The sequence below is a fragment of the Equus caballus genome, chromosome 4 (assembly GCF_041296265.1).
Source record: "Equus caballus isolate H_3958 breed thoroughbred chromosome 4, TB-T2T, whole genome shotgun sequence".
Classification (NCBI taxonomy): domain Eukaryota; kingdom Metazoa; phylum Chordata; class Mammalia; order Perissodactyla; family Equidae; genus Equus; species Equus caballus.
This window is the reverse complement of record NC_091687.1, coordinates 56256699-56269520: the sequence shown is the minus strand read 5'-3', so window position 1 is coordinate 56269520 and position 12822 is coordinate 56256699. Positions and strand designations below refer to the sequence as shown.

At 35.5% G+C, this 12822-nt stretch overlaps 1 protein-coding gene across 6 annotated transcripts in view; it reads left to right on the top strand.

Moving 5' to 3' along the window:
* Positions 1-12822, top strand: part of MACC1 (MET transcriptional regulator MACC1) — a 66509-nt gene that overhangs the window by 41797 nt on the left and 11890 nt on the right. For all 6 annotated transcript variants that reach the window (XM_005609250.4, XM_014739175.3, XM_023639342.2 and 3 more), the window contains 3 exons: positions 1015-1138; positions 2897-4938; positions 8168-8356. In XM_005609250.4, the coding sequence (XP_005609307.2) occupies positions 1024-1138; positions 2897-4938; positions 8168-8356 (2346 nt within the window). In that variant the 5' untranslated portion in view covers positions 1015-1023. The remainder of the gene's footprint in view (positions 1-1014; positions 1139-2896; positions 4939-8167; positions 8357-12822) is intronic.

Here is a 12822-nt window from a genome sequence, read left to right as displayed (position 1 = left end):
ATCTTTACCAATAATTGGAGTGCCAGATTTTAAAATTTTTGCAAATTTGATAGGTGGTAATTTTATCCCATTTCTCTGATTATCAATATATTGAGGTTATTTATGTTGACTTTTTGTGAGAAATGCTTATTCAGATCTTTTTTCTATAATGTTGTTTTTATTTTTCTTATTGATTTGTAGGAGTCTTTGATATGTTTTAGAATCCAATCCTTTTTTCTTTTTTAGACATATATAATGAAAATATCTTCTCCTAATTTTTAGCTTGTGTTTTAACTTTTTGTAAACATGTTCTTTGATGTATAGGATTTGTCTTTCTTTTTTTTATGGTTTACATTTTGTGTGCTTGTTAAGAAATTCTCTACTTTTCAGAAAGCATAAAGATAATTGCTTAGACTCTTAGTTTGCTTTTCAGTCTTTGTCTCTTAAAAATGACTTTTGTGTATTACCAACGTAATTTTTTTTCAGCATGGACAACCAATTGTAGCATCACTGTTTACTGAATAATCTGTACTGCTCTGCACGGCCACTTTGGTCATATATCAAGTTTCCACGTGTGGGTGGGTCTACTACTGGGAATATTTTGTCCTTAGTTTATTTCTATCCCAATTCCACATTGTCTTACTTAGCACATATTTATAATAAATGCTGATATATGGTGGCACTTGTCACTTCCATCATGTTCTTCAGATTGTCTCAAATATTAACCCTTTGCTTTTCTATATAAATTTTAAAGTAGCTTAAGAGTTTACAAATACAGTGCATTTTTTTTTTATAGGATCGCTAGTGCATTTCTAGGTTTGCTTGTTGGTGTTAATCCAGGATCTGAGCATTTTTCAATGGGATGCTAATGCGTATTTCGGGATACCTAGTCCAGCATCGTCCCAGAAGTAGAGGACCTGTGTGGAGTATTTTTATATGTAGTTTTCTATTTAAATATGTGAGCTATTTTGAGTTTGGTTTCTCTGCCAAATTATGTATGTAAGCTTACAAGAAATATATGTATTTACTTTGTAGGTGGAAAAAATGCTAACCAGTGAAAGAGGTCATTTTTGGTCAAGAGGAATTTCACAAAATAGATCTGAAGGAAATTTGTTTGACATGGAAGCCCAAAAAGCCTCAAAAAATTGCAATATTACAGGTACAGGGATTTATAACTATTGTAATTTTTCATCCATTACCAGTAACTATTGGAGGGCTACATCTGACAAGTGCTACAGAAGATTAAAAGAATCATAAAATCCCAACATTATCATAGAAATACTTACATTATCATTTAAAAGATGAGCAGGGGCTGGCCAGTGGCGCAGCAGTTAAGTTCCCACGTTCCACATCAACAGCCCAGGGTTCCCCAGTTCGGATCCTGGGTACAGACCTATGCACTGCTTGTCAGGCCATGCTGTGGCAGGCATCCCATATATAAAGTAGAGGAAGATGGGCACAGATGTTGGCTCAGGGCTGGTCTTCCTCAGCGAAAAGAGGAGGATTGGTGGCAGATGTTAGCTTAGAGCTAATCTTCCTTAAAAAAAAAAAGATGAGTAAAATATAATAGCATGGCCAACAGATTATATAAATATTATGAGGAGGCAAAAACTCATTATTAAATGAGTGGTATATGCAGTAAATATAATAAATTTGGGGGTTAAAGAGGTCTCTAGAGGTTAGAGTGGCCTAAGAAATCTTGATGGATCATAAAAGAATTGATCTTCATAGGAAAAGTAAGTTTTAACAGAATTAGATGCAACTGAATTGAAGAAACTTGCGGAAATAAGAGAAATGCAATTTTTATTTTTCAAAATGCATTTCTGATTTTTAATATATGATGCTTAAAACTCATTTCAATCAAGATATAGTTCTCCATATATTAAACAAAATTCTGACAGTTTACTTGAATTCGTTTTTCTATTTTGGCTGGCCATTTTGGCTTTCAGTTTCTCTGAAGCAGCACCAGTTTCACACCTCCTGTAGACTGTGAATCCTGTATATTCAGTCTACAGAATTGTTACCAATATTTATTGGAAAATTACTAAGTATGAATTGCTTTAAACATTAAAAAAATGACTTCAATATTTGTGAGATATATAGAAATTCCTTCTGGTTGATATGTGAATATTTTAATGTGTTGCTGATTCTTAAAATACTCACTTTCCAAAGTAGTAATATGTTTTCATTTCATAGTGGTAAGCCTGTTCTTTGTCGTTTAAACTTGAAAAAGCTTAATGAATTCCTTCAAGAAGTAAATATAATGCTGGTTCATTTTTCAATGTTCATTTTCGTGGTGTTCTTTTTCATGAAAAAATTTCAATGTTATTAAAATTTATCAATACAAAATTATCAGAAAATAATCTAAGAAATTCATTATCATCTTATTTGGCATATTGTTTTTTTAAAACATATTTTAGCTATTAACAGATGTATTTGATATTTTTCACATATTGAATATTATAAGAAAAGAAAAACATTAAAGGAACAATAAATATAATGAGAGCAATGTTTAGAAAACTCTACATACTGAATTATTCTATTCTGAGGTTTTCTTTTGTGAAAATGAAACATAAAATAATAAGGCATAAGTATATGTAGTCTGGGACATTTTTAAGAAGATGTGTTCAACTGATTATGTAATTTGTTAAACATTTGTTTGTTTATAAATCATGATGTGCTAAAAGATAAAATCATATTACATATGGTCAAAATAAACTGGTAGAACAATTTACCTTTCCTCACAACATGAAAATTTGACCAAATTTAACATTAATTTTGTAATAGCTGTTAGACTGGAGATCAAAAAGCAAAATAAAAAGCCTTGAATTTTTAAGCTAAAATAAAAGTTAATTTTGATCGTATCTCAGAATGCCACTTTATATTTGTTTTGCTTTGTTTTTGTTTAAATAACAAGAATGTCCAGACCCACGTTTGCTTCTCAGTTGGTCAGATGCTTTCATACTTCATGGCAATAATGCTTCCAAGGCTACAAATCCATTCTGGAATGAACTGTCTGCTTCTAACCCATTTTTGGATGACATAACTCAGCTAAGAAATAACGAGAAGAGAGAGAATATTTCCATCTTGAAGGAAGATCCTTTTCTTTTTTTTAGAGAAATAGAAAACGGAAATTCTTTCGATTCCTCTGGTGGTGACCTTAATGTGCATCAGTTGCTTAGGCAGTCTTCCTCAAGGAAATCTGGAAGATCTAAAAGTGTTTCAGAACTTTTGGACATTTTAGGTGACACAGCACATGCCCCTCAGAATATACATAACTCTGATGAGATCCTAGAACAAGATTTAGAATGGCTTCAAAATGATCGAGAGGCTTATAAAATGGCTTGGTTAAGTCAACGCCAACTGGCCCGCTCCTGCCTGGATTTGAATACAATTAATCAGAGTCCTGGATGGGCCCAAACACAAGTTGCAGAGACCATGATAGTTTGTAAATTAAACCACCAAGGAGGGTCAGTGCAATTACCTGAATCAGATATCACTGTTCATGTGCCTCAAGGCCATGTAGCAGAGGGAGAATTCCAAGAGGTATCTCTAAGGGCTTTTCTTGATCCTCCACACATGCTTAACCATGATCTTTCATGCACTGTAAGCCCACTGTTGGAAATGATGTTAGGCAACCTTAACACAATGGAAGCCATTTTGCTGGAGATGAAAATAGGGGCTGAAGTAAGAAAGGATCCTTTCAGCCAAGTCATGACAGAAATAGTGTGTTTACACAGCCTGGGTAAAGAAGGCCCTTTCAAAGTGTTAAACAACTGCTACATTTATAAAGACACCATCCAAGTCAAGCTAATAGACTTGAGTCAGGTGATGTATCTAGTGATTGCTGTGCAAGCGAAAGCTACTCTGTCGCCAGCTGCCACCATTTGGGATTACATCCACAAAACCACCTCAATTGGAATTTATGGGCCCAAATATATCCATCCCAGTTTCACTGCTGTTTTCACAGTTTGTGGACACACTTATATGCCAGGAAAGCTGACAATCTCTGATGTTAAGAAGGGTGGAAAAAACACATCTCCAGTTGTGTTTCAGCTCTGGGGGAAGCATTCATTTGTTCTTGACAAGCCACAAGATTTAAGTATTTCTGTTTTTTCATGTGATGCTGATTTTGAAGTAAAGGCAGAAGGAGAAAGGAAAGAAATTAAACAAAAGCAGTTGCAAGCAGGTGAAGTAGTTCATCAACAATTTTTATTTTCCTTAGTTGACTGCAGAGAAATGCACTTGTTTGTTTTCCGTGTTCAGGTGGAGCCTCCCAATGGTGGACCAGTTACTCAGTTCTTTATCACTACACCTGACCCAGCCCCACACCTAAAAAGGCTCTCAAATCTGCCAGATGATTTGCAGAAGGAAACGGAAATCAAGTCTGCTCCTTTACTACCAAGAGTGTGTGTTAAATATCCCACATTCCAAGACAAAAATTTGAACTTCACCAACTATGGGGTAACCCTGAAGACAGTGCTAAGACAAAGCAAGATTGACTACTTACTTGAATATTTCAAAGGGGACACAGTAGCTCTGCTTGGGAAGGGTAAGATAAAAGCCATTGGGCAGTCCAAAGTGAAAGAATGGTATGTGGGAGTCCTGAGAGGTAAGATTGGACTTGTACATTGCAAAAATGTCAAGGTGGCAGCAAAGGAAGAAGTAATATCTATGCCAGAGAGTGTCTTCACAACCAAGAATCTTATCGAACAAATCGCCCTCCCCTTTAGAAAATTCACTTACATCTACTCAGTTGTATTGACCTTGGTGTCAGAAAAAGTTTATGACTGGAAAGTTTTAGCTGATATCCTGGGTTACTCGCACCTGGAACTGGAAGATTTTGATGGACTACAAGCAGCTAAAGAATCAGAAAAAGTTTCTTATGTTGTAAAGAAGTTAAAGGAAGATTGCCATGCAGACAGAAATACCAGGAAGTTTCTTTATGAACTTATTGTGGTGAGTATTGCTTGATCACAATAATGTATTTAGCATAGAGAACTTTATTAACTTGGCAATATTTATAACCAAACATTTAAGAGGAGAAGTTAAAAAATTCTCAACACTCTCAAATAAATTGAAGTCGCTTTCAGCAAATATAGAGCTTTTCCTACAAGATTATATAATTTATTTCTTAGATTTGAGATTCACTTGTGATTTTCCCAGAAATTAGACACTTGAGGATCGTCTTTTAAAGGAAAATTAAATATTTTGTTTGTGTCAGAGCATAACAGTGAAGAGATCTCTTTTCTTCCTCTGTTAAATAATTGGACAGCTCTTAAAATATCAGAGAAGCTCCAATAACATGAAAGTAAATAAGAGCAAACTGAAACAAAACTAACTTGGCCATTGTTACAGGCACACTTGTTAGTGTTTTTTTTTTTTTAAACATATCTGTGTCCTTTAGCGATTTAATATTCTTCTTCTGTATGCAATGCATCAAAACTCAAAAAATGATATTGCTAATTCTTTTCTTAATACTCATGTTTTCATAGGGCTCTCAGGATCATATTTTTTCAACATAGTATTCACTCCGGTGTAAACCTGAGTGGAGAGTTATAAAGAAGATGAAGAACTGTTTTACCTGAAAAGTGGAAATTCAGTATTTTATAAAAGTTAAAAAAAAAAAAGAGAATATTTCTGAGTGGCTAAAATGTGAATGTATAAATAATAATAATGATAGCTAACACTCCTCTGAGGTTGTCTATCTGTTTGGCACTGTGCTGAACACTCTATACACACTATCTTCATTTAACCATTGTAACAACTCTATGGGGTAAGTATAGATAGTATCTTCATCTTACAAATAGAGGAAACTGAGTCTTGGGAGGTTGGACAACTTGTCCAAGGCCCCACAGTTGGTTAATGTCTGAGATGGGATTTGAGAACTTTTTCATTCCAAAGCTATATTTAAAACCACTATGCCTGAAACAAAGTTATGAATGTGTGTGTAAAAATGCTTGTGTGAATATGTCTGTTGGTGTGTGTATTAAATACTATTATAACTGTGTGAGGCTGATACCCTACAAGAGATGTGTAAGAATATACAGGTAGGTATATTCTTACTCAACTCAGGTGTAAAGGAGCAAAATTTTAATCAGGGCGCAAAAGGAGGAGAGGAATTTTCGGAGACGAATTTATTCTGTGACACTAACAATTTGTATATTAAAGAAATGGTATATATAAAACATTTCCTCTCTTTCAGTTATTTTTATGATACTACAGTGATACTGAGAGGGATTAAATTTTAAAAGTCCGGATACCCAGTTGTTAAACAGGTAGTTTTGTGATAGTATGCTGCATTCTCACTTGATCTGGGCCATTTAGAGTCATTGGTTGATCTATCTGGTTGAAGCTGCACATATGTTTTGTAATAGCTCATTAACTCTCATAGATCATGATCAGCATGGACCCATGAAGATTTGAATTGAAAATTGCTTTCTTATTTCTCTCAGTGTGAAAAAAAAGGTTATATTGGCCAAATGCTCTGAAAGTTTAAGCCTGATCGTACCTGCACTATGTTGGTGTGTATGATAATTGAGTGGCTTTGGTGACTAACTAGACAGTGCCAGTGGAGAGCTCATCCAAGGAAGTAGTTCCTAAACGCTCATCCTGTGCCTCAGTGGAGGCTTCAGGATTTCTATTTGGAAGGGACTTGGGCCTGGGTATCTGACGGGAAGATGATGCAGCATGGGGTATAGAGGCCATCACTTGAAACTTTATTTGCATAGTAAGTATATGGTTTTCTAGAATTGTATATTAATTTGGGGTTAGCTGGAAGGGAGCCGAGAAAGATTGTGGCTTCTAAACACCTTAGTCATCTCTAGACATTGAGACTGGCTGTCTTTGTGTACTTGACTCTTGGCACTCTCTAAAGCACTTTAGCATCTGATTCAACTTTCATAACGATTATAGGCAGCTAGATAGGTGGCTAGACTGTATCCATTTTTAAAATCATTAAATAGAGATATTTTGTAATTTATCTCAAGTCCTATACTTTGTGAAGCTGGATTTTAAACTCAAATTTTGTAACTCCAACTGCAGATTTCTTTTCCTTAAAACAAGAAACTGGAATAAACATTGCTAAACCCACTCTACACTTTACCAAAAGTACCTTCAGGGGTCTGCTGGCTCAGTACTGCTTCTCGCTGAGGTCATAACTCCTCATCATAAATTTATGGGTTAATATAGTCTACATATAAAACCCATGAGTAGTCCTTCTGATGCTTCCATAGGAATGAACACACTATGGACTTTAATAGTTGCCTTACTTGGTCATTTGTTTTTACTTATTGTTTCATAATGATAAATAAAGCTTTTAAGTGCCATTAAATGATGAGAGCTACTAAACATGTTTATTTGCTTATTTGAACAGAGAAGAGATAGAGATAGATCTAATCCCATAATTTTAAATTATATTCAAAGCAAAAGAGAAACTTGTAGACTAGTTTGAAATATGTATGGTGATTGACAAAGCTCAAATGCTTAATTAAGGAGAAAGAGTCTGATGGTTTTCCGTTTTACATTGTTGAAGACTGAGTGCTTTATCTTTAATAACTAGTGGTTTATAGTTAGCACAATTACACTGGAGGTGAAGGGAGAGAGTTAATTTTTTTTGTCATAAATATCAATTGCTTTGTTGCATCTTGTAGGAATGTCTCTCATTTTTATGCAACAGGCGTGATTCTGAAAAGTTTTAAATCACATTTTGATAAAAAATAGAACAATGTTTACTAGTACCAGTGTGACGGTCACACTTTAGAGAAATCCTGTAACCAATCGTCTGGTAAGGAAAGGAATTATTTTTTGTAGAGTGAATAATCATCCCTTGGTTGATGAATTATAGACTGCTAGGACCTCAGGGTATCTTTGGAAGTGTCTACTTCAACTTCCTCTTTTTGCAATTAAGGATATTAAGAAACGTATTATTTAAGTGGTTTACTCAAGGCCCTATAATTAGTCACTGAGCTCGTCTTGACTCTCCCCTAATTTTGGTCTAGTTGTGTCTGCTATACTTTGCTGGTTGCATTTGCTTAAAAGTAAATCAACTTTTTGAATTTTAGAAAATTCAAACGTATGTGTGGTGAAAAAGAGGATGCGAGTTTCTACAATATGAAATGAAAAACTTAATTTATAAGAAAAAGCCCAATTAGTTGCTTTTAATTATGACATGTAATTGTTGCTGCAGGCTCTGCTGAAGATGGATTGCCAGGGGTTAGTAGCACATCTCATCCAAGAGGCTGCTATTCTGACGTCAGCTGTCAAGCTTGGAAAAGGCTGGAGGGAACTAGCTGAAAAGTTAGTACGACTCACAAAGCAACAAATGGAGGCTTATGAAATTCCTCACCGAGGAAAAACTGGAGATGTTGCTGTTGAGGTAAGATTTCTGTTTGTCTAATTAAACAGTGAAAAATTGCAGACCAAGCAAACTAAATGTAATTAAGTCTGCACCACATACATGGATTAATTGAAGGAGTGTCCAGAGGATCCAGTAACTGAAGTCATTGCACCTATAACCATCGATATTATCTAAAATATACACACATCACTTTTTAAAGGCATCAAGAACCGGTAAAATATATTGATATTTCTCCTATTGGATTGCATATTAACATGCCCTTTGATCAAATGAATTGACCAAATTGGACAGCTAGCCAGTTAGTAGGCAGAGCTCTAAGAACTTGAGGCAGAGAACAGATAAACGGTGAAGGGAGGAGATGGAACCAAATCAGGACAAGGAGAGAGGATATAATAATAAGTATTTATCAGCCTCAGGCATAGACTTAGTCACTTGTGATAAATACTGTTTGGTGACAAGAAGCATTAACAGGGTGGATGGTACAGGATCACTGGTAATTAGAGATAAGAGATATCTAAGAGCTTCATCATTTCCTTCACAATTTTACATACCGTAATAGCTAGACACATCAAACACAGAATAACAGCACTTAGTACAAAGTAAATATTTACCATGCAAATATTGTTGTTATTAATATAAAAACAAATGTATACTATTAGGCATGTTGGATAAATATTTTCTCTATTTACCATAAAGAAATGTGAGTCAATTTTTATTAACTTAAATAAAAATGTGCCAGTGATGACCACATATAAAATGTTCCTGTATCTTTCTCTCACATGAGTGAAAGCATTTTCAAGATATTTCAGTTGGGGAAAGATTATCAGTCTAATTAGGTAATGCCTTGGTAGGAGGCAGAAGCTACGTCCTCCACTTCCTTTTTGGGCACAGAGCTGGGTATTAATTTCTTGAGAAAATTGTCTTACTTTGAAGCAACTACCAGCTGGGTGAGCAGGAGAAGACAACTTTTCCCTGAAGAATCAAGAGTTAAGTCAGCAGAATCCCAGCAGCTACAGTGGAAGGCTGAGCAGGCCAGCTTCTGGGTTCCTGGAGCCTGGCTCTCCAGCAAGGACTCCTCTAAACAAGGTTCTATAGCCAGGAGCAGCCAAGACATATTTCCTCCTCATAGACTACATTTATCTCCATACACTAAGAAAGGCATTACAATCTACAAATCAGTTTTTACTGAATGAGCTAAAAGATGATAAACTTTTAAGAAGGAAGAAAACAACAATATTATGAGGGATATATTATTGTGATATTTTAGTTAATTGGTTAAAAAGTTGTCTAATTGAGATACCGCTATCTATTAGAATGGCCAAAATCCAGAACACTGACAACACCAAATGCTGTTAAGGATGTGGAGCAATAGGAACACCCATTCATTGCTGCTGGGAATGCAAAATGGTACATCCACTTTGGAAGGCACTTTGGCTGTTTCTTACAAATGAAGCATACTCTTAGCATACAATTCATCAGTTGCACTCCTTGGTATTTACCTAAAGGAATTGAAAACTTATGTCCACTCAAAAACCTACACAAGAATGTTTATAGCAACTTTCTTCATAAATGCCAAAACTTGGAAGCAACAAGATATTTTTCAGTTGGTGAATGGGTAAACTATAGTCCATCCAGACAAAGGAATATTATGCAGTGCTAAAAAGAAATGAGCTACCAAGCATGAAAAGACATGGAAGAACTTTAAATGTGTATTACTAAGTGAAAGAAGGCAATCTGAAAAGGCTACATACTGTATGATTCCAACTATATGACATTCTGGAAAAGGCCAAACTCTGGAGACGGTAAAAAGATCAGTGGTTACCAGGAGTTGGGAGATGATGATGAATAGGCAGAGCACAGAGGATTTTTAGGGCAATGAAACTACTCAATATGGTACAATAAGGATGGATACGTCTTTATACATTTGTGCAAACCCATAGAATATATAACACTAAGAGTGAACCCAAAGGTCTACCAGAGCCTTCGGGTCATTATGTGTCTATATAGATCCATCAGTTGTAACAACTGCACCCCTCTGGTGGAGGATGTTGTTAATGGTGGAGGCTAAGCATGTGTTGGGGCGGGGGATATATGGGAAATCTCTGTACCTTTCCCTCAATTTTGCTGTGAACCTAAAACTCCTCTAAAAACAAGTCTGAAAAACAAAAGTCATCTAATTGAAAACAGGACTTTCTTTTTTCTTAATAAGGCTCTATTTTAAAAAGGTTTTGTTGAGAGTTATTTATCAGACAGTTATTTGTTCTCTCAACTTCGTTAAGTATCTGACTTCTCTCTAATTGTGGTTGTTTATAGTTTTTCTTCCCCTAAATCTTGATGGATGCCAAAAAACAGCCTACTTTTCCATTATTTACTTTTGCACAGCCCAAATCACGGAAGACTAAGTCTATGCCTGAGGTTGATAAATACTCAGAACCAGAAAGGAAAGCCCCTAGGTGTCTTTCTAGGGGCAATCATGCAATTTATAGTGATTAATACTGACGATCATCACTCTGACGCATGTTATTAAATGCTTAGAAAATAATCTATGGCATATTGGCCTAAAACCATTCCAAATAATCTACAGGAGTCTTCTTCTGTCAGGCCACTTACACTAAAAGGTAAATGTATGCTAATTTCCATCTCTGAAAAAAAATTGTTGTACAATCTTTTTCTCTTAGGAGGAGGTGATTCTTAAATATGGTTAATTTACAAGTCGAGTAGCTGATTTCAAAACACACTGATATTAGTTCTGGGTAGAAGGAGCAGAGAGAAGGAACTGGAATTGGGGCAGGGAGATAACCAGGTCTGTGTTTCTTGTCTGCTTTTGTTTCCTTTATCTCACTTCCTCAGAGGGCACACACTCCCCAAATTTCCCTCTCTGGGTGCCAATGCCTACAATCAGGCTCTTTCACTCACTTTCCTTCCTTTTCAGCTTCTCTCTCTTCCTTTTGTTCTATTTTTATTGAATCTAAAAGACAGTTATCTAGCACTTACTCCGTGCCAGACATGGCTCCAGGAGTGTTACAAAAATTATCTCTATTTAATCCTTTCAACAAAAATTCCTGGGGCAGACACTAATATTATCTAAGATATAGAGAGATTAAGTACATATGTAAGCTACGTATGCTTAAACATGCATAGCTAGAAAGTCGTGGAATCAGGTTTGAGCACAGGCCTTTAACTTCAAGGTCTTGTCACTTAACCATTGCACTCCGCCCTCCCATCCAAATCTAGTATGGTGGCTGAGTGGCAGAGGCAGAAGGTGTGGTCAGAACTGGGGATTTACGCAACTCATTTCATTTTTTCTTTTTCCCTTTTTTCAAGCCATTTTATGACACTACCAAAATTTGCCTTCACATCTACATCAAGCCTGAAGCTAATTAAAGAATGAAGATTATTAATAGTATGTCTGTCAGATTTTTCTTGAGTACTTTTGGCCATTTCTTCTTTTATGAGGTGAAAAAAAATTCCCTCTCTGGAGACTTCCGAGAACGTCACTTTTTAAATTAACCAACTCTCCTAAGTTAAATTTCAAGAAATGTTACTCACCTTTTCTAACAACATTGCAACATGAAAGCAAAACTATAATACTTGGAATCTGAATTTAAGCAAAATACATTTTTCAGATTATTTCTTTTGGAAAAAAAATACACATACTACACAGAGATGTTTACTTATTGCCAAAGTTTTCCTGTGAAAGTTAGTGAAAATTCATTGGTTTTCTGAAATATTTAGACCTTTAATTAAAAAAAATAGAATCAATAAAATATTAGAAACATAGTTCATTTAAAAAAATGGTTGGATTTTCAAGGGGAAATGCTGGGGATTTCAAGGTTAAGATATTCACAGGCCTAAACTGAATACTCTTTACTTAGCCTTCTGGGGATTACTACCATATATGACAATAATTTTCCTAGCAACTCTCTCCCATTGGCTCCCTGCCTAACAATAAAGAGTATGCTCTTTCCATCTTATTCAGTAAGGACGCTTATTCACCAAGGACAATAAAGTTTCTTTCCCCTTTTAAAATACCTTCCACAGTGCCCACTGGGTTCCCCCTCAACCGCAGGCACAAATAGGCCTATTGAGGCTGATTTCTTATCTGACCTGCCAGAATGGGCCACCCTCGCTATGGAAGCCCAATGAAGTCAGCATACCTAATTGTAATATTGTTCCATCTCAGAAACCACTCACCTCTAGAGAGTTATAATTGGCAAGGTATGTTTATGAGTCTTTTTGTAGTCAACACTCAATCAGTGAAAATCTAATTCTGTTTTATCTTCTAGCCATAATCTTTGCTTCTCTTCATTTTTGACTAGCAGCTGTATGTTCAGAGCACTTTATTTAAGTCTAGATTAAAAATGAGAAAGTAGGTATTCCTCAAATGGCTAATTTTTAAAATTTTTTTATAAGTGAATGAAAATACTATATGGAAATCTTCATACTTGTTTAGTGTCTCTCCTCTGTGTTCTTGCTCTCAGTAT